The following is a 25,303-nucleotide window of genomic DNA, read 5'->3' on the forward strand; positions in this document are numbered from 1 at the left end:
TTATTTACTGTTTCGCGGTTTTGTGATTGAGATTAATCGTCCGACACCATTTGTTTGTTTTGTTGCGGGCCGCGTGTTATGAAGTACACGTTTCAAATGTCTTTGACAATTAACTTTAGTACGGAAGTGTAGGTACCGAGAAATTTTGTATAACCGTTTTATCATTTTGGAGATGAAAGAGAGGGTGATTCTTCAATTAAATTTCATGAATTCTTTTTTCAGGAATAGGACCCTTCATCTGTTGCAAGCAACATTATGATATATATTATTTCAACTCAAAACATTATTAGGTACTATTTTTAAATATTCGTTGCAAAATTAATTCCATACAAACCGTATGCACTTAATGTTTAGACATCTTCATAAAAGCAACAACGCGGGCATGCCCAGCCAGATTTATTGAATAAACGTGAATTATAGCCGATGGGAAGGGCCCCGCTCGACCATTACTCCGGCCCATCTTTGTACACGCATTAATGAGATATTAAGGCTATTACGAACGCGAAATTGACGACGACCGACCGCTGAGGTAGCTACCCACCAACACTTATTAGCTCTATTACATATTTTCATATAATACGATCGGCTATTATGGCTGCATTAAACCGACGAAACGTATCGGCCGGGAGTATGGGAACTGAGATGATCTTCGTATTTAAACCTTTTTTAAACGTCATTAAATAACGTTATGGCTTTCTGATTTTTAATGGATTTACAATTTCCTTGTTTTGTTCGTACATTATATAGTTCACTTCAGTTATGAGTATTAGTATTTTAATATGAAATTTAGCTAGTTAATATCTAGATATAGAATATTATCCAAGATTTATTATGCTGAGTTTATGAACTGAAATAATGATCAGCGGAACTAATTTTGTCCAGATCGATACAGAATCTACTCTGGTTGGCATCTTGGCTTATAAATTATTAATAACACTAGAATTACCGATTCGACTATAAATATCTACTTATAAATGTAATTATTATTCTAATATCTAACTCAAATAAAAATATTGTGTCATAAGTAGGTATCAGGTATGCCGGATGCCTACTCAAAAACTTGTTAATCAATTTTTAATCGACCGTAGGACAAGTACCTATTCATTATTTGTTTCCGATTCTGTATTATTTAAATACATACTTACGTTTGTAAAATATTTCAGTTTATAGCTAGGTATAAAACTTAACCCGATCGGTGTTTCGATCGAAATAATTAGTTCAGTAGATAATAATTAGTTTTGGTACCTTTTATCCGATCTGATTAGATTATGGTTGAGGTCAATGTTGGTCCGAACATGAACATTGCTGCGAATTTAGATCTATTAGAAGGAAAATGGATAACTATTTCTAAGTATATGCACTAGAGGTAGAGACTATTTAAAAAAAAGAGTGTGTACTTATGTACACGCGTTAGAAGTTATCTATACTTCTTTGGTGTATGGAAAAAAATACTAGAATATACAACTTGAACATAGTTATCAATTTTCATACCACCTAGAATTAACTTCATGCTGTGTCGGTGTGCGCGCGCATCGTAAAAATTCACTCTCATCATTTTTCTCAATCGCGCCAAAAGAAGTATAACTTCAATAAATTGCATTTAAAAGTCGTAATCCTTTTGTATCAAATCTATTTATTGGTCGTCGACGGTTTCACACCTTAACCACTGAACAACTGATTTAAGATATACGATAGGTGGATAACAACAAATAAGGTTTCTTTTATAGCGGAAACTTAAAGCGGGTGAAATAGAATCATGGAAATTTGTATGGGAAATTGCTAACGCATGATGATGTGGGGTGAACGCAGGCTTAGCCGCAGGCGTAAACCTAGAAAGAGTGTACTGTATGTACTGTGTAATGTTTCTCGTCTTATCACGCGCGAAATCCCACTTCATAATGATGTTTATTTGAAAATATTTCATAGTAAACAAACGGACGGGTCACAGTGGGGTGAACATTAACTGTTGTTATTTATATTTGTTATTAGACGGACTAGAGACGGTCCTGTTGCTTCACACGCTGGGAAATTTTCATAAGCCAATCGTAGGCACGTAATTTGCATGTATTCGCATATTATATACAGTTACCTACCTGTTAGAAAGGCAAAAATATGAAAACAAAGTATCTACTTACCTACATATTAAACGTGAATCCTGTTATCCTATTTTATAAACTATGCTCTTTAAAATATATCTTATGAACAAATAGACATGAAATTGGAAAACCCTCATATTACATACCACTTCACGTTTTTGGTTGCGAAAACTTCGCGCTTATTTTGTTCGTTAAAATGCATAGGTATTTCCGGTCTTTTTTAATACGCCTACCTATACTTTTTTGGGAAAAACATATTATATTTATTTAGATATTTTTATTATCGCATTGTATTGAATATTGTTGTAAGTTTAAGATTTTATTATCTTACATAGATTTGTATAATAATGTATTTTTCCTTGTTTCAGGACCCCTTCACGGTATGTATTTGGTTTCCATTGATTCATCGTTACGAAATATCTTATGGAAGTATCTGCTAAGTGCTACCAAAATTAAGTTTATAATAAACATAAAATTTTAAGCATTAGTTTTATAACTTCATGCTACGAAAATGTTGAAGCTTTTTTCTTTGGCTTACCTACATAGCACTCAAATTTAACATCTTCGTATTTTATTATTCCTTCTTCTTTTAAATGCATTTTCTTAGTTAACAATTCATTTAACTAATATAGTTAGGACAAAAAATTAAAAATAAATTTCATAATTTCCAAGCCCAATTATTTATAGTCAACTAATATTACCTATAATATTTATTTCTTTTTCATGACCCATTGGCTGTCTACATTCAACATACAGGGTGTAAGTATTCACTTTCTATTAGTAACGGTGCATTTACATCAAACGAACATAGAGAGCTAGAGCAAGAGCATTCTTTCATGATCTTGTAGTGTAAACGAAAACTCGTGCTGTTCAGTATATAGAATCTATTCGAACGCATTGAACAACGAAAGATACACTAAAATAATTTGACATAGTGTGTTTAGAATGAGCATTCGCTCGTTTGATGAAAATGCACCGTAATAAAAATACAAACGATACATATACTTCTAATTGTTTAAGTGATTCCATTTAACCTCATTCAGTGTTCACTTACGGTTGTCGAAACCAAACGTCGTTAAGTGGATTATGTACTTATACCTTAATACATAATTGTTAAAACTTTCTTGAAATATTAATATGATGACATGATTAAATCGTAAACTGCTTAACTTAGGGCCGAATTTTCAATCCTTGATTAAAATTTATCCGTCCAATAAAGTATTACACGAACATTTTAAAATGTCACCTGTAATCTGTCAAATACGGACATGAATAAGTTTTAACCAAGGATTGAAAAATAAGCCCTTATTTTATGTATCGAGGTTCGTATTGGGGATAACTAATTCATGTTTTATGCCGTTTGTAAAGGCTCTTTTGATTAAATTGGGATATTTGATAGAATAGCTTCAAACGATGTTTAAGTTATTAATTGATTTGTTGTTACACATAAATATTATTCACATATATTTAATCATATTAGCTATATAGTTATCTAGCTATCTTGGTACATACCTATAGGTATATACCTATTACGTAGATATGATTAGCAGTAACTAGATCGAATTCGTCATTGTCACGCATAGTAAAGATGACTGGTAATCCTGGTATCATTCAAATGCTAGTGGGCTAATACGATGCGTATATCAACGTCGATGTCAGACCGTATGCATAATTACATCTAGGCAAGTTGACAAGATGATAATTAGTGCGTCCGAAGACGCATAGTTTCGCGGATCTTAATTGACGGACATGCAAACGCAATCAATATGACGCCGCAATGGATGTCGTACGGTCACGGGGGTCGCACCGTGACCGTAACCACAGAATAATAACTAGTAGCTTGCCGTAACCGTAACCGTCACTTAGACGCTTCAGGTGTGGGTGTGCTGCTGTCCGTACTTTGGCTAGGCTTGACTCAAGATATTACAGAATATGTAATGTATGGCAGTACCATATTTATATGATGTCCAAACGAATGTCTCGTGATACGAGGAGACGGTCATGGTGTTTATGTCGTGGTCATATCGTAGATTTGATCATTTCATGATATGAGTGGCCATTTCACGAAATGGTCGCATATCGTGAAATGGCCAACATAGTTTGATCAGATCGTTAAATCGTCAACGTTTCACGATTTGGTCATCCAGATTTGGCCAGATCGTATAAAATATAAAGAGTCCATAAAATATTAAAAAATTTCAGGATAACTATATTCTAAAAACTTGTTTAATGTCATTTAAGTTAGTGCCGCGGCAGCGGCCGGCGAATGCCAGAAGCGAATCGTTTTTGCAATAGAAAACAGTTAGATTAGGTTAGGTTAGACTTTGATAAATAACGCACGAGACGAGCGAGCAAAGCGAGCGTGCCGCGGCAGCGGCCGGCGAGTGCCAGAAGCGGATCGCTTTTTAAAAAACAAACAATTATAATAATATAGTAGTAGTTTCTTAAATTATTTTATTTTTTCTTAAATACATATAAGATATCCACATTTTCCATAGTACTCGTACCTCTTCGTCGTAAATTCTTTGCTATGACTTTCTTCATAATATTGTCATTAAACGAATTATGAAGTTTTTAACTGCGAATAATTTAATTTTCGCCAGCGGCCACCATCTTATCACATAAACACAGAGCTTGCAGCGCCTCTACAAACGATTAATGTAACTATTTTACGATATGATCAAATAATTTTGATCATTTCATGAAAAAACCGTGCGTTAATTGGCCATATCGTGAAACGATTTCTTATCATTGATATGCCCAAACCACATCATGATGTGGCCAAACTAAATTGGCCATTTCACGATATGCGACCATTTCGTGAAATGGCCACTCATATCATGAAATGATCAAATCTACGATATGACCACGACATTTATACAGTGACCGTAACCTTAACCATCCCGTGAGTGGCATTGAAGGTGGTTGTACTTTAGTACTAGATACTAATCAAAGTTTGTTACCCTGGTCAATATTCCTCAATTAAAAATAGTCAATCTATCAATTTCAAGCTACGAAGGCTTTTTGGTGGATCCTTGTGGGCGAAATATTAAGCTGATATGCGAGCCTATAAAAACACAAAATTAAGCTACAAAAAATAAGGTAAAATACCTATTTAAATATGGACATAAATAGAAATAACAATTATTATTAATTTTTGATATAGATTTCTACATTGTATTGATTTATTTCGTGTCGGAAGTAGGTCTTGCATGTGAGTCTTTGTATGATGTTAATGTAGCAAGTACAAAAAACGCATAAGAAGTTGAAGCTGACAATAATTTATTGTGATAAGAACAATATTATGTTATATACAACAATATTTAAAATTCTAAATATAATATAAATATAATTAATGTAATTTGGATGCAATTAGCTGCACGAACACTGTTTGTATTCGATACACGCATTCGTAATATATTATGTACATCTATACATATAATAAATCTGTAGAAGAGTCAATTCTGTACATTGAAACTATTGAAAAAATAAATACCAGGGGGTGTTACTGGATCGATACCAAACCCAAATATGTGTTTAAAAAATTTTTGTCTGTCTGTCTGTCTGTCTGTATCTATGTGAAGACAATGAAGACATCACGTGAAAACTACCGGTTCGATTTCGATGAAACTTGGTATAATTATACCTTATTATCCTGGGCGTAAAATAGGATACTTTTTATCCTGAAAAAATACGTAGAAAAAAATTAATCTTAATTTTTCAGTTTTATCCATAGACGTTGTTCTGTAGAACCGCGAACACACGTTGCGTATTATTATAGGCCTAGCCGTATTTGGGTCCAATAGATATATTTTATAAGATATCATTGTCAGAGTTACTCAAAATGGAGAAATAAACCATCCACGCGAAGACCGACATCCGCGCGGACGGAGTCGCGGGCGGAAGCTAGTATTTAATATATTCTACTAGAAGTAGGTCTTCTATGATAGCAAGCTTCATTATTCTAACTGAATAATGATACTAAAAGTACCTACGTTGTACATGAAATGTATTTAAATCATATCGCATAAATTATTAGAAAACAAGATAAGTATGTAATTGTATTACGTCATAGTTTGGTATTACATTTTATAACTATCATTCATCATTTTATATTATCTGAACAAAATTCTGGATCACTGGGCATAAGTATAGGCAGAGTCAAGCAAAGTTATTGTCGATAAAGTCTTTATTGTCTGTATTTCCATGTGTGGAAAAACTTTGTTACACCCAACTTCGTATGACGCAACGGCGTAGAAAAATGTTGCGCAAACAGTGTCACCTGCACAACACTACACCGTAAGTGAATTCACTTAGCTGAACTAAAGTGATTTTCGTTAATGAGCGACCATACGCGTCGAGGTAAGTGAATACAGCGGCGTCCGGTCACAGAACACAAAATTGCTTTTTACGACGCCAAAATAAAATGACCTATAACAATTTACACTTTAAAGTGGTCGGAAGTCGAATAGTTTTATTGACCCTAAAACCGGTTCGGGCATTTGTGAATTTGTCTAAACATAAATTCACTTAGAGTTATGGACTCGGTTATTGTGAGGTCTCTAAATAATTTAATGCTAATCGCTAGTTCATTGCGCGACCACACTGTCGATCTGATGCTGATCGATCGATTTCATTGCTTCTTGTGTCGTATTTCGAACGCTTTAAGGTTCACTTTTCAATGTAAAAATCTTGTAATTTTAATACATAATATATTTTTCAATATCTATTTTATGTTACCAAAACATGTTGAGACTAGAATATTATTATTTAATAGTTTTATATTCACAGAGGAGGTAATAAATCATTATACGGCTCAAAATTGTTGTGATAAACTTTAATTTCACGGAAAATCAATATAGCGAGCAATTCGCAATTAGTCGGTGCCCAATATTAAATTAGTCTTACATGCAATAAATAGACTAAGTCGAGAGGAGATTTATATCAAATTATAAAGCTTTGCTTTGTGCACGAACCAAGTAATCCTGTTTTAAATTTATTAGCGTTAGCCGACGATAAATTAGTAAATTCGGCTGCCGGGGTACACGGAAATGTTGGCCTAAGATATCTCCTTTATAGGGATTCTTAGATTATTTCGTTTTAAACTCGCATGATAAAAATATAACACTGACAGTAAAGTTTGGTTATCAAATTGTAAATAATTATGAGATCGTTTGTAAGGTGTTTCCTGTATGGCTTTTTTAAATAAAAAAAATCTTAAAGTCATAATTTAATAAATCTGATTTATTTATACAATTATGTTAGGTCAATTTAGTCGCATAGGTCAATTCTTATACAGCTGAATTAGTGGAACCTTGCAGGGGTAGATACCAATAAAACATATCAAAAAGATTACCTATAGCACTTAAAACTATTCGTCTAATATTGTTTTGATTGAGATAATTTTATGAAAACTTTTTATATAACAGTATATATTTAGAGCCGATTTTTCAATCCTTGGTTAAAATTTATCCGTCCAATATAGTATTACACGAACATTTTAAAATGTGACCTGTAAACTGTCAAATACGGACAATTACAATAAATTTTTGAAATGGTAGTTTAATACCTACGTTATTCGACGAATAAGTATTAACCAAGGATCGAAAAATCAGCCCTTAAACAAATTATTGATTGTATCAATTAGATAATTAAGCAAAATTGATAAATCCTACTTGTATGATACCTAGAGTTGATACATATTATAATCATTTATACAAAAAGTTGTGTACTAACTTTCATATCGTTTGATATAATTTTACAATCTTCTTATCCGCTAGAAAACTTGTAATTACTAATAACACAAATAAAACCATAAAAGCATTAAAATAATATCGGTATTATAATTCATACTGTTGTTATATTATTCTAGCTTAATTAATTTTAAAACATTCCTCTTTAATTCAATTCTGTAACTGAGTCTTATGTAATTAATGTGTAATAATAAATATTGTTTATGTCAGTGATGAAGTCGTAAATTCTAATTAAAGTTTAAACCTTTGAAACTACATAATTTCCTAATAAATTTTTACATATTATGTATGTTACATTGGAAAACAAAAAGCTTTTTTGAAGTAACGCTTAATTAAAAAATTAATTTATAATATTTTTTTTTTCATGTGCTGTGCCATCGTCGTTCTGCAGTATGTAAGTATGATTTTTTTTAACTTACTTCAAGAGCTGGTGGTGGTTTTGAAGATACAACATGAGTTTGTATATTATGCAGTAGGTAATAGATAGTTGAAAACTATGGAATTATAAAGCGAAATAGCCGTCAGCTCTCCAGCTATCACTAAATAATGTAAAACACATATAACAATGTAGTGTGTTACCCCACATAGACCGTTTCCATGCTAATTAGTACCAGAGCTATTAACAAAGTGCTCGTACATAAATCTAACATGTAATCTTTATGATTTCATCATTTTTCCTTTCGTTATAACTTGTAATATCTACGTCTGTGATCTCGAATTGACCGCGAATGTGGAATTATTGAAATTTTATTGTCCAAATTAGACTTTGTTTTACGCGAACGCTCGGTCAATGTGTTAATTATATAACAGCCATAAAAGTAGAATAATATTTTCAAATTACGACCACTTGTATGGACTTAAATAAATATTAAAACAATGGATTTTAATTTACATGAATTTTGTACACGGATTATGTATAATTAAACTAACAACGCTGCGTACTATAATTATATACTAATAAATTGTAATAATGGTATTGTTTACGCGCCGTTTATCAAGCTTTTTATGCTCAGAGCCATTGACATAATCGTTATTCTTCAGAGATTTTCATATAAATTGATAAAACGCTGGGTTATTTGAATTGTATTAGCATTTATTTCGCAAATATTTTTCTTCTGAAATTTGATCTGGAGTCTAACAAAAGCATGCTAAACCTGAGCGAACAAGGCTGAATACTCGTCCAAAACTCTAAACTTTATTGTAGTTAGTAGATTTTATACTAGGTACAACATTCTATTCACCGAAGTAAAATGTATTAAGTTTAGATTTTCCCTCTATTTCCCTCTATATTATAATCCAGAACTATGATTTATATTATGACCAAATAGTCGTTTTAAGTAATTACTATTTTGAGAAATGAGATTATTATTTTTACGCGAAACTGTTTGAAAAAAAATGTTCGAATAGGTATGCTCTAGAGTCTAGATGTATGATGTGTTCTATTATTATCAAAAAGTTATCCCTTATCGAAGGAATATTATTATTTATAAGTTTAATTGATTTCGTCATTGCCATTCAGTTAATTACTTTCATTTGATCATCTTATCACCCTTTCGTTTCGACCCGATAAACAAAAACGCCACACACTATTTTCCAAACTATGAATTTATAGCGCCCCCATATAGTTTGCTTAGATAGCGCGGGCACTTGGCCGCATCTGCCGAAAACCTCGCCAGTTTCGGTCGAGATACGAGCGACGTAGAAAATCGCACTGGCGGCGTATGCAGCAAATTAACAACGTTTCCCCACGTTCAATATTTTACCGACGTAGGATCTAGGAACGCCCGCCGCTAACAGCCCCACTGAATCAGCGATGATCACGCCTACATCTTGTACGTACGCCGATTGCTAGTGCCCTCAGATAAAGTAATATCCACTCGGTGTTTACCCCGAACCGGTTCGCCTTCGAGGTGCCCAAGAATGGGAATCGATTTTTCCTTTTATTTCGCACGTGAAATTTAAGACTTTTAACTCGCGGCGTTTAAAAGTGAGTGGTGGTACACTTCCATTCAGGATGAGCGAGCCCTTATTTGTTGCTTTTTTACATTGAAAATAAATCTTTACAATATCCTGGACTGGACGTTGAGGGGACTTTTAATTTATGTTTTTGTTAGTATTATGTTGCACAATCACATTTTTTTAAACATTGTTTTTCATCTAAGCCTTATACATTACATAACTTATACAGTATATACCTACAAACATGAGAAATAGTCGTGATCATTATATCACAAAATTGAATATGTAGTAGGTATTTCAACGAAAAAACTTTTCATTAATTGAGAGGCTTTTCATGTAACTGTTAACCTTAACCTGAAGCTAATTTTAAAGAGAACGTCGCGAATCCCGATCGATAACTATCACTTCAATTAATTGATGCCTATTATGAGTCAAGTTTAGACTCTGACCTTACATTGGAATAGATTTGAAGACCAATTCATTTCCAACACTGCGCTTCAATATCAAGCTATCTATGGATAAAGCCAATACCTTTTATAATATAAAATATTATTTCCTATTCCATGTTTGCTAACGTTAAACAATTTTTTTACCTAACTTGAACATTGGCAAATTTGCAAAAACAAACAAAATATTAAACGCTTCACAACATTTGGGATTGCTATGAAAATACGTCTCGGCATCCGTTACACGCATGTAAACATTGGCTGCTCTCGAGACACCGGTTTCTCAAAGTTTCCGTGCCGTTTAACGTATTAAAAATTAAAATGACCACTTACGATAGCCCACCTAATTCCTATAACTATGCTAATGACGCCTGCCTTCACCAAAATATAATCTTTAATCTGAATGCAAATCATCCTAATACGTTCCGATTATAAAGAGCTATAATTTCGACATTATATTGTCCATCAGAATGTTTTACATATAAAAATAAAAGGCGAGCAATCAAGTAATTTGTTTTCGACCTACTAAACTCTCTTCGTGATAGTATCGTGTTTTGGGCTTAGGTTTTAAGTGGCAGCCTTTGGTTAGTGGACTCGTAGTGTATACTTAGAGACGCCTTGGCGCTATCAGCTAATAAGATTGGTTGAGAACGTTTCTTTGCTTTAATTTTATACAGTTGAAGTTTCGCAGCAGTTACACTCAATGTAGCTCTTATAAGTTGATGTAAAACAACCCGTTTTAGGAAGATCCGTACTCGGCGACAGGATTTCCACTTTCTCAGTAACATTTTCTATTTTCCTGCAAATTTAGCTTTGTAATATGCAAGTGCTAAGCAGTTGTCACACTCACCGTATATCAGCGTATAGGTTTCGCTTCTGTAGTTAATAAATAATTTACTGATTATGCCTTATTCTACAGATATGTAATGATATGATATTTCTCCAATATTTCGTAAGTTAATAAATTAAAGACATCCAAGTACATATCATCCATAGCATCCCGTAAAAATGGATCATGGGACCAAACGGATGGGATATTCTCGCTTATCGTATACTTATTTTAATGAGCTTTCGTATATCGGTATATCGCACTCACAATTAAATACTAATAATGAATTTCAGACTGCAATGCACTGGGCTTGTAAGCGTGGTGATGAGAACTTGGTTAAACTCCTGGCTGGCATTCACCGTCATACTGTTAACGAACGATCCGTAAGTATATATATTATGAGATAATTTTGTTAGGTAAGTTAACACAGATGTAGTTTAAAATAGACTACAAGCCCGCATAGGAAAAAAATATGGGTCAAATGAACCACCAGGGGACATATCTAGAACGATAGCAGAACAAAAAATAATAAGATTCATCACTATGCCGTCACTTGTAAGCTGTCCAACTGAGTGCAGATGAGAATTGAAAAGTACAGGTAGACTCGGTAAATTTTGGTCATTTGACCATGTACGGCATTCTTAACCATCGATAGATCCATTAAAAATAATAAGAAACCGCTCAGTGCCGTACAAAAATGGTGGTCCACAAAGTCGGAATTTTTATTTAATTTCCGAGAGTTACCGGGGGTAAATTTGGTCATTTGACCATGTACGGCATCTGTGTCATACTATGCCTATACTGCTTTTAATCCATTATTCCGCAACGCCGTACAAAAATCATGGGGACAAGGGGAAAAAATCGAGAGTTGCAATCCCCTCTCTTTCCCCACTCCAGGGGGTCATTTGACTAAGTACGGCTTCGGTTCCAAAACATTATCTAGCACTCAAAAGTACTATTAAAAGCAATGCCGTCAAAAAATAATTGTTCTTTTAAATGTATACCAATAATCATCTTAATTTCATCGAATTCTTGATATAAAGAGCTGTAAGGTCATTTGACCCTGTACGGGAACTTTTTTTTTAACATGATATTGTAAAATTCAATTGTTGTATAGTATTGCCGTTCAAAAGAAACCGTTCTAAAAAAAGTTATAGAGAAATGCAAAAACAGAAATTTTGTAAAAGTTTAAACATCGTAGATTAATGAAATATAATAGTTTTCTACACTTTATTCGTTGTTTTAAATAGTATTAACATAGATAAATTAGGAAAAAACGATGCCGTACATTTTTGTGCAGACCACATCTTTTAGGCTGATGAAAGCGACGAAAGCTACAATTTTTAGGGTGCTTTATGGCCATTTGATACAGTACGGCATTAACATATTTTTACCCAACTACGGCAAAGCAAAAGGAGGGTTATGATTTTGACAGGTCATGTATGTATGTTCATCTATTCCCTCGTAACTTCTAAACTACTTATCAGAATTCGACAAATGACATATCATTAGAAGCGTCTGAATTGTTCACTGGATAACCAGCGACCAGCTAGCTAAAGGCTATATGGGGTTTCACAAAATCTAATGCGGCGCCCTCTAGCGGACAAAACATACAGAGTAAAAAAATAAAGTTAAGATAAATATGCCGTGTTTGGTATCATTTGAAAGCGCTTTACTTGTACATTTTGAATATGTATTAGTATTAGTACTAGCATTTGCTTGTGACTTTACCTGTATTCATGGGCTGATTGCATATAATTCACATCTTTTCGTTCATAGCTTCTTTATTAGTTCATCAATTTAACGGAGTCCATTCCACCTGACTCCGACTTTCCAAGGTGATAATTAACCACCTCGAGCTTCTTAATATTAATGTATATTTATATTTTATTATCAAAATATAAAGCAAACATTTCGTTATATGGATTTTTTTCTTTTTCAGATTTTTCCCCTTTGAACCAACGAAAATGTACGGCACATGAAAAAATATTATCTATGCATAAAATACTTTAAAAATAAATTTATTTCGTGTTGTGTCAAATGACCCCCTGGAGTGGGGAAAGAGAGGGGATTGCAACTCTCGATTTTTTCCCCTTGTCCCCATGATTTTTGTACGGCGTTGCGGAATAATGGATTAAAAGCAGTATAGGCATAGTATGACACAGATGCCGTACATGGTCAAATGACCAAATTTACCCCCGGTAACTCTCGGAAATTAAATAAAAATTCCGACTTTGTGGACCACCATTTTTGTACGGCACTGAGCGGTTTCTTATTATTTTTAATGGATCTATCGATGGTTAAGAATGCCGTACATGGTCAAATGACCAAAATTTACCGAGTCTACCTGTACTTTTCAATTCTCATCTGCACTCAGTTGGACAGCTTACAAGTGACGGCATAGTGATGAATCTTATTATTTTTTGTTCTGCTATCGTTCTAGATATGTCCCCTGGTGGTTCATTTGACCCATATTTTTTTCCTATGCGGGCTTGTAGTCTAAAAGATACGATTTGGTTTAGTGTCGGTGATGATAAAAAAAAAAACTTTGATTAGGTGTTATTTCATATTTTATTTTTTAAATAAGATTTAAATATTATTTTCATTATAATTGATTCAGCTTAAAAACAGACCAGTATAAAATTTGTCGTAGGTAGTTCGGTTGTTTACAATTGGGAACAAATAAATTTTCTCAACCCATCGGAACCCATTGTAAGCTTTCTCTCAAGAACAATAAACGGAGTGGAAAGTAAGGTTTATGTTATACATAAAATTTATTTATTTATTTATTTACAAAGGATAGCCTTAAAATAATTCCTTTCTCAAACGGGTTATGTACAAATATATTCTATTTCTGAACTATTCTTAGAAAATCTTCTGAATTGTCTGAGCTTATTAACATTTTCTTGTGATGTTGAGGGGTTAACAAGAGAAATAGTTTTGTTAAAGAAAATATTTTAATAAAATCATCGGACTATTTATTTCTTTACTAAAATTGTCTTAGGGCTGATTTTTCAATCCTTGGTTAAAACTTATTCATCGAATAAAGTATTAGACTACCATTCCAAAAATGTATTCTAATTTTCCGTATATGACAGTTTACAGGTGACATTTTAAAATGTTCGTGTAATATTTAATTGGACGGATAAATTTTAACCAAGGATTGAAAAATCGGCCCTTAAGATATAAAGGTTGGAGAGTACAAATAAAATTATTTTTTATAAGAATATTCAAAGGTTAAGAAAACTTAATTTTAAAAGCAATCAATTATATTTGATATTAATAGCCCTCATGTCTCATTTCTGAGACATGATAATCCGAAGCGGGTGAGCGATTAGTTTTATTAGCTACAAAATTAAACAATTATTAAATATTTTATACCATGTGAGATGCCAATCTTCAATCATGGGTTCAAAACTTCATCAAAATCTTCACAGTATTTAAATATTTTTTTGACATATATGTACAACTCAAATAGAAACATATTTTGCAGTTTGGCTGAAAGCGCTAATCAGAAACTATTCGTCCGAATTAATAATATTGATTTTGTGTTGCGAAAATGTGAAATATATTCCTTTTAATAGTAAACGTGGCTCAGCCAGTCATTTAGAGATGCATCCTATTTGTACAACGATAGTCAACAATTAATTATCTAAACATAAAACGAATGTCATTACACAAATCATAGTTTTCAAAGGCTCAAACGGTACGACGTTCACAAATCGTAAACGTTTAAATTTGCCTCGTTTTAATAAGCTGTTTACGTAGATAGCAATGATCGTTAGCGGGGTTTAGTGCTCAATCAAATCTCGCCGCGGCATTTACGGGTTAAACTTTACGGTACTATTAGGGCAAGTGCAGACATGGAGGAGCGCAGTGCAGCGCATTTTAATTGTCGAACTATTATCGACATTGTTCTCATTAAAATAATATTCAAAATCAAATAATCACGATTAATTCCCGAAGAGCAGTGAAGCGTCACATGCAAGGTGACACTGCACTTTTGAATATTATTCTAGTGAGGACAATGTCGATAATAGTTCGACAATGAAGAATGCGCTGCGCTCCGCCATATCTGTGCTGGCCCTTAAAGTGTCCTCTTCTTTTTCATGTGGCGGCGACGGATGCAGAACGGGGTAAGTCGGTGTTTTATCGCTTGCGGGGACTATTACGATTTTTAAGTAGCTGTTTGGGAGTGTAGTGACTGTATGAAGGATAGTGTTTATTGGATAAATGATTTCGCTTTGATTCAGGGACTATTACGGTTTATAAGGAGCTTTTTTGGGAGTGTAGTCACTGTGTAAAGGCGTAGTAGTTTTTGTGGGGTTAAATATAAGTAGAAAGCTTGTAATTTCGCTAGTAGTAGAACGCTTGTGAATTCTGTATGCATTTGGTGTGCATATACGTCATTGTATTGTTTTTTAATAAAAAAATATGTTTCTTCATTTCTAGATATAGATCTGAAAATAGTTTTAAATTGTAAACATGTCAATCATATTATTTATTAATATTTATTTTGCACATAGCATTCAATAAAGGGCAGCATAAACTGTACATAAGAGCTCTAGCCAAACTGGTATGAACTAGTATTGACCGCTGCGCACGCACATACATACTACCTACTATAAGTCATAACTATCATATTATTTGTATATAACTACCACTTAAGGGTTTATATACCTACCTACTTGTCGCCGTCATCTGGTTGAATCTTCTATTTGATTGAATGACTAGCGCGTTCAGTGCATGACGACAAAATTTTCTTTTGAAAGACGTTGAACGTTTCATAATACAACTAGAAGAGTAATAATTGGCCTTTAGTCATTCGATTAAATGTCAGATTCAATGTACGCGCTAGTCCTTCAATCAAATAGCAGATTCAAGCAGATGACTGCGACATAATATGTATACAATATAATATTGTACTTGTACTGTAACTAGGTATCATATTTGTATATAGGTACCTAACTGTCTCTTTACAGTCTATGTAGGTACTTATATATTGTACTTGTACTATAATTATCATATTTGTATGGAACTGCCAGTTTTCAGTTAATCGTAATATTAATACAGTTCAATCCCTAGGCGTGGTGTGGGTTACATTAAATTGTGACGCCTATTTTTTTCCCTCTCTCGTCGCTTTTTGTGTTACAGCTGTCACTGTTATATTGAATCTGAGTTTAATATGTTTGATGTGTGTTATGAGATCCTTATGGGTGCTAGCGTTGAAAGGACTTTCATTGGTTTAAAGGAATATTAAGAAACAGTGTGTGAGGAATGAACGAAAGGTTATTGAACTGAACAATTTTTAAAGAATTGTTCAGTTCTAAGCTCTAACTTGTACTGTTTGATCTGTAACAATTTAAAAAAAATTCAAACGTACAGTTTTCATATAAATGGGGAAACTATAAGTTTCAAGTAATAACAAATAAGGATGAAATCTCACGATTATACAAGTTTAAGTATTAAGGTGCTTTTTCACCAGAGATGTGGTATATGCTACGTTGCTGTGGATGTGTTTGATATCCACTAATCAACTTTATTGATGCATATAGCTTACTTAGCACTGGTGGTGGTTACGGTTCAAACGAACATACATTTTTTATATGGAAAGATGAGTGCTATGGATTCGTGCTGTGGATGAACACGAATTGTGTACTGTGTAGCTACATAGTTAGGCATGAGTTGTGTAGCTATGTGCAGAGCGATGCCAACTATTTAATATATCATAGAGCTCGATCTGCGCATCTTCCTCGCATAGCTACTTTGCGACGGCGCGTCTTCATAGCACATCTATCTCGCACGGCTACAAAGCTTAGCATAACACATCACTGGTGGAAAAGCACCCTTAGTATCGTACATTAAATCGTTATAACTGATTGGTGTATCATTTCAGGGTTATACGCCATTACATATTGCGATGCAATTTCGACATGAACACGTGTACAGACTTCTAGTAGAAGCATATGGTAAGAGATTATTTTAATTGCTATAAAATAACACGATAAAATATGTAATTTGTTTATAAAAGTTAATGCGTATATCTCAAAAAGCCTTGTCACGACGCGTTAAAATTGCAGGCCTAGTATAACGTGCATATTTATTAAATACGATTAAGTAACTATATATTTTCGAGAACACTTTAGATAAGAAGTCAATACATCTCTCAAACTCTAAAAAAAACGATATATGATCGATCAATGTTAGGTGTTATGCACCTTATCAGCAATAATAGTACAAATTTGAAGTATGGTATGGTTTTATAATATACCATACGAAAAAGGTATACGGTAAAGGTACCTAAGCCTCTTATCTAGAATCTAGATTATCTCATTTAGATTATGTCTCTTTTGTTTCTAATATTATTTAAGTACGTTAATACTAGATTTCGACAGTCATTTTTCCATAAATAGTTTTTTTTCTCTGTGATGAATACTTAAGTATGTATTTGATAAATTATAATCTTAAAACGTTACTTAAAAACAGCCGTACCACTTTCACGAGGGTTTCCCACTATTGGTATACTAAGCGCGAAGAAACTTCTAGTTTTGCATACACTGATCACGTAAAAATACTCGAACAACAACATTACGCCAGAATTTTTTTGTTTTTTTCCTTAAAATCCATGTTTTCGCCTCTAGCTTCGCGTAGCCGGCGTATATCGCTAATGTGAGCATTATGTCTATGAAAACATAATCTTAAACGATAACTCACGTGCGGGTGGCAAAGTTGAGCAAGTTGCTTGTTAGGGGTTTAAGAATTCATCTATTTATCAAAAAAATTCATCAGGAATTTTATTTTTTACGTACTCAGCGTATGCAAAACTATAACCTCCTTGGGACTTAGTATACCTACCGTTGCTGGGACACCCTGTATTATGTTTAATAAAACACAATAGTGTTTATCAGCATTTTCGTAATTCTTTATACTTAACCCTTTGCAATAACTATTTATTCAATTCAAAGTACACGGCCAACAATGTCCCTTTTCTAAGTGAACTAATAACGCCATCTACCAAAGATTGCAATAAATAGGTACCTACATGAAATGCAAGTGAAGGCTGGATACAAATAGTTCTGTATGGGAATCATAGGTGTCCCTGTCTAAGTAACATAAATTATAACATTTTAACGAATTTTAACTATTTTCAATATATTCCAATTAAAATTACTTTTTTCGTCTTGAATACATTAATAACACAGCAATAAATAATAATTATAATAATTTATTTAGTCTTCTATTTTTTGATAAATGTGCCATCTATCGTTTACATCAGAAGTTACTACAAGCATGTTTTGTTTCCTGAAATGTCCGCCATTAGTGTCCTTTAGCTCTCTTGGTCAAGATGCATGACACTGGGGAATTGCAAAACGTTCTGTATTTCGAACATTAAGTATAACGCCACCTAGCGTAGAATGAGCATACCTAGTGAAAAGTTACTTTGTTTGCTAGGTTAACCAATAGCAAGTTGTGTTTTCTGGAATTGGTGTCCTTTATTGAACATTGGGGTTGTAAAACTATATCCCGGACTTTAACAAGTATAAGGCCATCTAGTGTATTTTAAGCGAACCTAGTGAATAGTTCCTTTGTTTGCTTAGAAAAGCGGCAATCTCAGGAACCACTGGCTCCAATGGAGAAATTATTTTTGTTTTGGATACTTAGTTCATTTTTTGAGAAAAACTATGAAATTTTTCGAGTTACTTAGTTTTTCATAAATAAATATGAACGTTACTTCCACTTATAGAAAATTAGTTGAAAGTTATTTTTAAAATGATTCCGCCTTTTTCAGATGCTGATCCAAATGTAAGAGATTGGTCTGGGAAGAAACCTCGACAGTATTTGGTTCATATGGATACATCGTTGTCCCCTGGTTCATATCGCAGTAAGTTTTTTGATTAGTAAACTATTGATATTATTTATTGTGTGATAAAATATTCATAATCTGACAATGAATATTTTTTTTGCAACAGTGAGACTATTATATTTTCATCAATCAATCAATTAATTGATAAAAGGTAGGGGTTAAAATTTTCAATAGAACGTAAAAAATACGTTTATTTTTAGGCCTTGTTAGGCCATAAACGTTTTTAAACATAAATAAAACGTCCCGTCACTTTTTGGGTTAGGATATATGATATTTCTTGGAAACTCAATCGGTGTATGAATAAGTTAAATTCAATTTATTTGTACATTATTCACTCCATTATAAATGGTTTAATCGGAAGAGAATATACTGAAGAAACTGACATGAGTCAGTTGAGGATTATGTCCTAAAACCCTCATAGAAAAAGAATCTGTTCCTGCCGTACCAACAAAAATATCTTTACCTTTAAATTGACACCTCCACGTAACCACACTTGAAAAAATATCCAAATAAAAATTGAGACTCAAAATATTCCAGACTCAGACTCCTATAGCGAACGCCGAACATCCTCAACGCTATCTATAAACAATCTCCCAAACACGGGAGTGGCTCGATCGCCATCTTTATATTTGTCAAGTAAGATTGGGATTTGTCACTTGTGTCGTCTTGATTGTGTGTTTGTCTCAATGGCGGTTGCGGGTTAGATTGTGAATGTTGTAGAACTATGTTAATATAAATGGAATTATAAGAAAATATGACCTTCAATGACGCCTGTATGTTTTTTTATCTCTTTCTGTGGGGGTGACCAAGTTAGGTGTGAAAGGGATAAAAAACATACTGGCGTCATTCAATGTCATATTTTCTTGTTACAAGTTAAATGTTCATTTTGAAACCTCCAGTGTATTAGATATAAGCTTCTTGGGTACTTCAGATGTCTCTTTTTTTTTCACGTCAGTGGATCTTGCTATCTCACTTTGACGTCTAAATCATGTGTGCGTTCTTGTGCCGTTTTACGTAAGATGACATGTTGTATTAGTAACCTATTTACACTTTTTTACTGAGAATATCTTCATAATAATTCACTTTGATGTATGTTGTATAGCACTTGTAAATACGGGTGTTAATGTTGTTTTTAAATCCAAAGTGTTATTTTTTCGAATTTGTTACTAATATTAATATTAAAGTATACTAGGCTTAATTTTGGTGATGGATTATAAAGTCCTCAATTATACAGAATATTACAATTTGTAATAGACTTACTCAAAACCCCGATAAATATTAAAACATAAGTATATTATTTTACATTCATAAAAAAAACATGTTCTGTAAATTATTTGATCAAAGATCCCAAAAACATTTTGTTTAAATAACTTAAAAATAACAAATAATCATTAACTTCCAGAGAAAGAAAGTTTCCTCCGCATCGGATCGCTGAACGTTCGAGTTAAGAAGACAACAGAGGCGTTCAGTAACTTCCTAGGCGTTGGTGCGACTAGATCCTCGGCGTATGTTCCTAAGTCGGCAAGGGAAAGTCTGGATAGGCGGTCTGATGATAGCGACCAGCTCAAGTCTTGGGGATCCGCGGATAATATACAGGTAAGTGAACTATAGAGATAAATATAAGGCTATATTGTAAAAAAGAACACTAGACTTATAAATATACAATTTATTGATTTGTTCACCCTGATTTGCTGAATGAAGGCTTATTTTAAAGAAAATATGACAAACAAAAACAATGTATTCACAATGTTCATTAAACAATGAATATGCATTTTTGTAATACAGAAATGACCTGCTCGTTCTGTATCATCTATTAACTATAATATCATTTTTATATCTATTATTATATGTTTCATATTATTTGCGTGTTTTCGTGTTTTATTATGTATGTATAAGACGTTTATATTGACAACTACATGCTACAATTTCATGCAAACCATCCATGTGTGGTGTAAGCTGCTTCCATATCATACCTATTCCATAATTCAAGTTTACATGTGCAATGCGCAAACAAAACAATATCCTAACTTAAATTACTTAATTATTTTTAGTTCTATACCAACCAATACTAATTACCCATACTAATCACTTGTAAGTGTAGTTAAGTGATAAGACCGCCTTTTGTACATTGTTTCTATGTGCTGTTTTTTACTCTGTTATTCTACTTGGTGTGCAATAAAGAATTTATTATTATTATTATTGCCCATTTAGGAAGTAACTAATTTTACAAATATTGTAATATAACTATACCCAATTAAATAGTATATCTATAATACCTACAATACCTACTAAACTTACTTTCAGTTGCACTTACCCTCACATTAGTTTTATAAATGATTTACATATTAATTTTCAGATTAACAAATCTTTATTTTATTATTACTATCTATAAATTTCTCCACGCTCTATAAAAATCTGGGTTTCGTAAGCCAGATTTTTTTACTCATTACAAATTGTATTACAAATATAGAAAGAGGACAAGCTAATGCCGCCGCCTATTAGCAACAAATTCTGGCGTGGCATTATATTAGCAGCAGAAGGATAGTTGCTCCAACAACCAAATATTATTTTTGTCTCTACATTAATACACTACATTTTACACACTTGAACCACCATTTTTATTCATAACTCCATAATAAATATAGAAAGAGGACAAATTAATGCCGCCGCCCATGAACAACAAAGTGTGAAAACGCGGCTCTAGCATCAATAGGACTATTATTTCGAAAACTTTACAATCATCACTATGTATAAATAAAATATTAATATCATCTTGTAATATTCTGCGACACCAACATTTCTATTCATAACTTCATATAAATATAGAAAGAGGACAAGTTAATGCCGCCGCCCATGAGCAACAAAGTACGGAGACGCGGCGCGAGCGGCAGAAGGGGTGTGGCCTCGCACAGTAGGAGCACACCTTCCACACCTGATCAGGTACTTTATATTAAAAAATATACATACGAACATATAAATTCCTCCTTTTCAGAAATAGGGTAAAAAGGAAGAAAACATTTAAAAAAAAAAACTGAACCCGTCTTTTCACTTCTGTGGTTTATAATATTTTGTAGGACAATGAGGAATATATATTAATTATATTTATATTTGATGATATTCATGCTTTTGTCCATGTAAATCCATCTGCTTTGAACATGATATTCATTATTTACGCATATTATTTATAAACGAAGTATGTATTTATTATTTAATTCGTAAACATATTTCTAAACCAGTTGATGTAAGTACATGTTTTACCAATCTTGATATAAATGGCGCAATATCAACTTTCAAAGAATATGTACCTATTTATTATGTTATATGCATTATTGTACATTAAGAAGGAAATGATATATAAGGAAGGCATCCTAAAGATAGGGTAAAACAATTCTTTCAAAATTAAAAAAGAAATAGCGTTCAGAATACGGTCTAGTAGACAGTATTCTATTGACTGTGAATTGGCTTTATCTACTTACTCATTTTATCATTTCATATTTTTTATGATAAATATACGCATAGTGAACTAAGAATCATCTTAAAAGTTATTAAAATTCGTCTCTTGTTAAGTTACTTTTTTGTGAGTTACGATAAGTTGTCAAAGCACTGTCATTATAGTTATGTATAAAACTTAAACCATATATTTCTTATATTTTTAGCCCCGAGCCCAAATCGGTGTTAGCGAAGAAGGTGATTCCGATTCGGATTCAGCGGCTGGTTTCCATTCAGCTTGGAGGCAGCAAAGAGCATCGCATTGCTAGTATTAATGTAATATGAAACCTTAAAGGTATGGGAATAAGGCTTGAGATTGCTTATCACTTATCGGAAGATATGTTTCGATTAAGAAAACTTTGTATTTCTTTGTAGTTTTATACACAACTTTAGTATTTTCTTTATTGTTTAAGTGCCAATTTTGGCTCGTTTATGCGATATTGTTTTTACTTATAATTCATAATTGGACTATTTTTGTGTTAGTCATCAATGAAATAGGGATAATATAAAATGTTACAAGCTTCTTTTGGTGCGTGGCGAAATTCGGAACTAACGACGCCATCTTGTAAAACGTCATTTATGATAGATTGTTGTTATTTGATGGGATAAGAGGTTTCCATATTTACAATAATTTAACTTAACTCACATCTAACACTAATCTTACTTTATTTCTCACTCACTACACTATTTGGACATAATAAAGTTTCCTAATAACTAAAAGATCGGCTTATCGGCTATCCAAAACTGTTCCATTCCCTGAAACAAAGGGAGATTTTTTCATTGGCAATCTTATAACATTCTTACCTATAAATAAAAATTTTATTTGAATGCCATAAAAAAACAAAAAATATAAATTCTAAAAAAACAAAAAATATAAACGTTCTTACCTGTAATCCAATTGCCAAAAGATCCTTCCACTTCAGTCTGTAGTCAATCTGTGAAGTGAAATCATATTGTATTCGCGCTAACTGTCAAACGCGTGAAGTTTAAATAATAGGTTTTCTTATATTTTATTCTTTTTTCACTTTTTCTTAAGTTTTTCCAGACACCTTTCTTCCGACAACAATAAAGGGATTATTTTTATATATAGATATTTTCTGAATGTGTCTGGTCGTGCAGACATGTTTTCATTAGTGTGACTTTTTATTTATAATACTCTATTAATATGACCTGAGTCGTTTGCCTTTAGAATTTTGCTTGTTATTTTCATATAAAGAAAAGTCGAGTCTTTTCTAGATGTGTATAATAATACTAATTGGTCTATTTGAAGCCTCTGATAGTGAAATACAAAATAATATTCAATTTATCTATGTGTTAAGAGACGTTCTTATAATTAGCATGATTTTTAATTATTAAGAGTGGATACAAAGCAAAATTACTAAATTTCTATTAGATGATACCTGTAATATTCAAGACCAAATCTAAAAACTGAAATATATATCAAACTAGGTGATATTTTCGAGGATTATGTTTGATCAAAAACATAAAATATTAAAATTGATTCTAGTAATTTTGCGTTATACGCACTCTTAAGTATCTTTATTGCACTTGCTTATGAATTGTTAGTTACAATCATTGAGCTATTATTACTAAGTATGGAGGAGACACCACGAACAAAATCTATTAGCGGCGCGCGGCGGCGCGGGGCGCATTTTTTTTGCTCTAACTAAGTTTTAAAAATTAGTAGGTATCTAGTTAGGTACTTACCGATGAAAATTTATTCCTTTGTACTTTTCCGTATTATTTGTATTATTTGTGCAATATCGTAACACACACGAAGGCATATTTGATGCGTTTAACTTTAAAACAAATAAAAAAATGAGCGAGCAGTTAAGCCATATGGCTTATATTATAGTGAGCGGAACATAAGTGATGTAGGCGGTGTCGTCTCCATATGTATATCCCAAACATGGTTTTTTGCTACAAAACAAACAAGACATGAACGCGACCATCGCGCTAAAGCGACTGAGTGCAGTTAGGCCATATGACCTATGTTAAGCGGAACATAAGTGATGTAGGCGGTGTCGTCTCCATACGTATATCTCAATGGTTACATTACATTATTCAATGAAGTTGTTGTAACTTTGAATTGTATAGATTCTTACTGTTTTTAATGATTTTGGTAATTTCTCATTGTTTATGTATTTTTCATATTATGTACTGTTCAAATAATTGTATATTGAAACACTACAACAGTTGACTATTACTCAAATACAGTCTATTACAACATGTAATATGCAGGTTTTTTTATTGAGGTGTTTGTATTAGTATATTAATATCATGATAGGATACATGTGGAAAGGTTACAATTTTTATAATGTCAAGAGATTTATGTATGTATGTATGCATTGAAATTGAAATTAGAGTATTATTATCGGACCTCTTACTTTTAAAAAAAAGGCTAATAATTTTTTAAAATTATAAAAGGTGAATGCTTGGTGAATGTTTTATTAGACATTTTAAGAAAATTCACAAATTTAAAGTGACGTTTTTGCATTATTATTGTTATTTTAATAAAACTACATTAGTGCTTTAGGATATTTTTATTTGTACTTATGTTTTGAGTATTTGGTTAATTGTACTCTATCACATAAGCGAAGTAATCGAATAGAATTAAGAACATGGCTCCAACCGAAAAGTCGTTTTTTTGTATATTTTAGGAATCACAAGGAATGAAGTTAGTATTTTATTGTATAATAATAATTATAGTTAAGATATTAATATACCTAATTGATTTGTTTATATAAAAATCTGTACACATTTGAATATTGTGAGATTTACCAGACACTACATAGATATTAAGGCAGCAAACATTCCAATAATTATGACTCATTAACTATGTATAAAAATAACTTTGGTTTTATTCT

At 32.6% G+C, this 25,303-nt stretch overlaps 2 protein-coding genes across 2 annotated transcripts in view; both read left to right on the forward strand.

The window, feature by feature from the left end:
- Nucleotides 1-2,536, forward strand: part of LOC123705464 — a 28,134-nt gene extending 25,598 nt beyond the window's left edge. The window contains exon 5 of the mRNA XM_045654242.1: nt 2,465-2,536. Coding sequence (XP_045510198.1) covers nt 2,465-2,536 — 72 coding nt within the window. The remainder of the gene's footprint in view (nt 1-2,464) is intronic.
- Nucleotides 2,537-2,840: 304 nt separating this feature from the next.
- On the forward strand, nt 2,841-24,125 carry LOC123705300 (ankyrin repeat domain-containing protein SOWAHC-like). The gene is made up of 9 exons (XM_045654035.1): nt 2,841-2,855; nt 6,149-6,151; nt 11,377-11,466; nt 15,214-15,219; nt 16,980-17,052; nt 18,873-18,965; nt 20,350-20,543; nt 21,774-21,887; nt 22,604-24,125. Exons 3-9 carry the CDS (start codon nt 11,383-11,385, stop codon nt 22,703-22,705), a joined length of 666 nt encoding a protein of 221 aa, XP_045509991.1. The 5' UTR covers nt 2,841-2,855; nt 6,149-6,151; nt 11,377-11,382; the 3' UTR covers nt 22,706-24,125.
- The last annotated feature ends 1,178 nt before the right edge of the window (nt 24,126-25,303 follow it).

This window comes from Colias croceus, chromosome Z (genome assembly GCF_905220415.1).
Source record: "Colias croceus chromosome Z, ilColCroc2.1".
Lineage (NCBI taxonomy): Eukaryota > Metazoa > Arthropoda > Insecta > Lepidoptera > Pieridae > Colias > Colias croceus.

Coding starts and splice junctions, on each gene's coding strand:
- LOC123705300 (XM_045654035.1), top strand. CDS start 11,383: ATGCACTGGGCTTGTAAGCGTGGTGATGAGAACTTGGTTAAACTCCTG. Junction 17,053..18,872: donor ACTTCTAGTAGAAGCATATG/GTAAGAGATTAT, acceptor CGCCTTTTTCAG/ATGCTGATCCAAATGTAAGA. Junction 20,544..21,773: donor GATCCGCGGATAATATACAG/GTAAGTGAACTA, acceptor ATATAAATATAG/AAAGAGGACAAGTTAATGCC.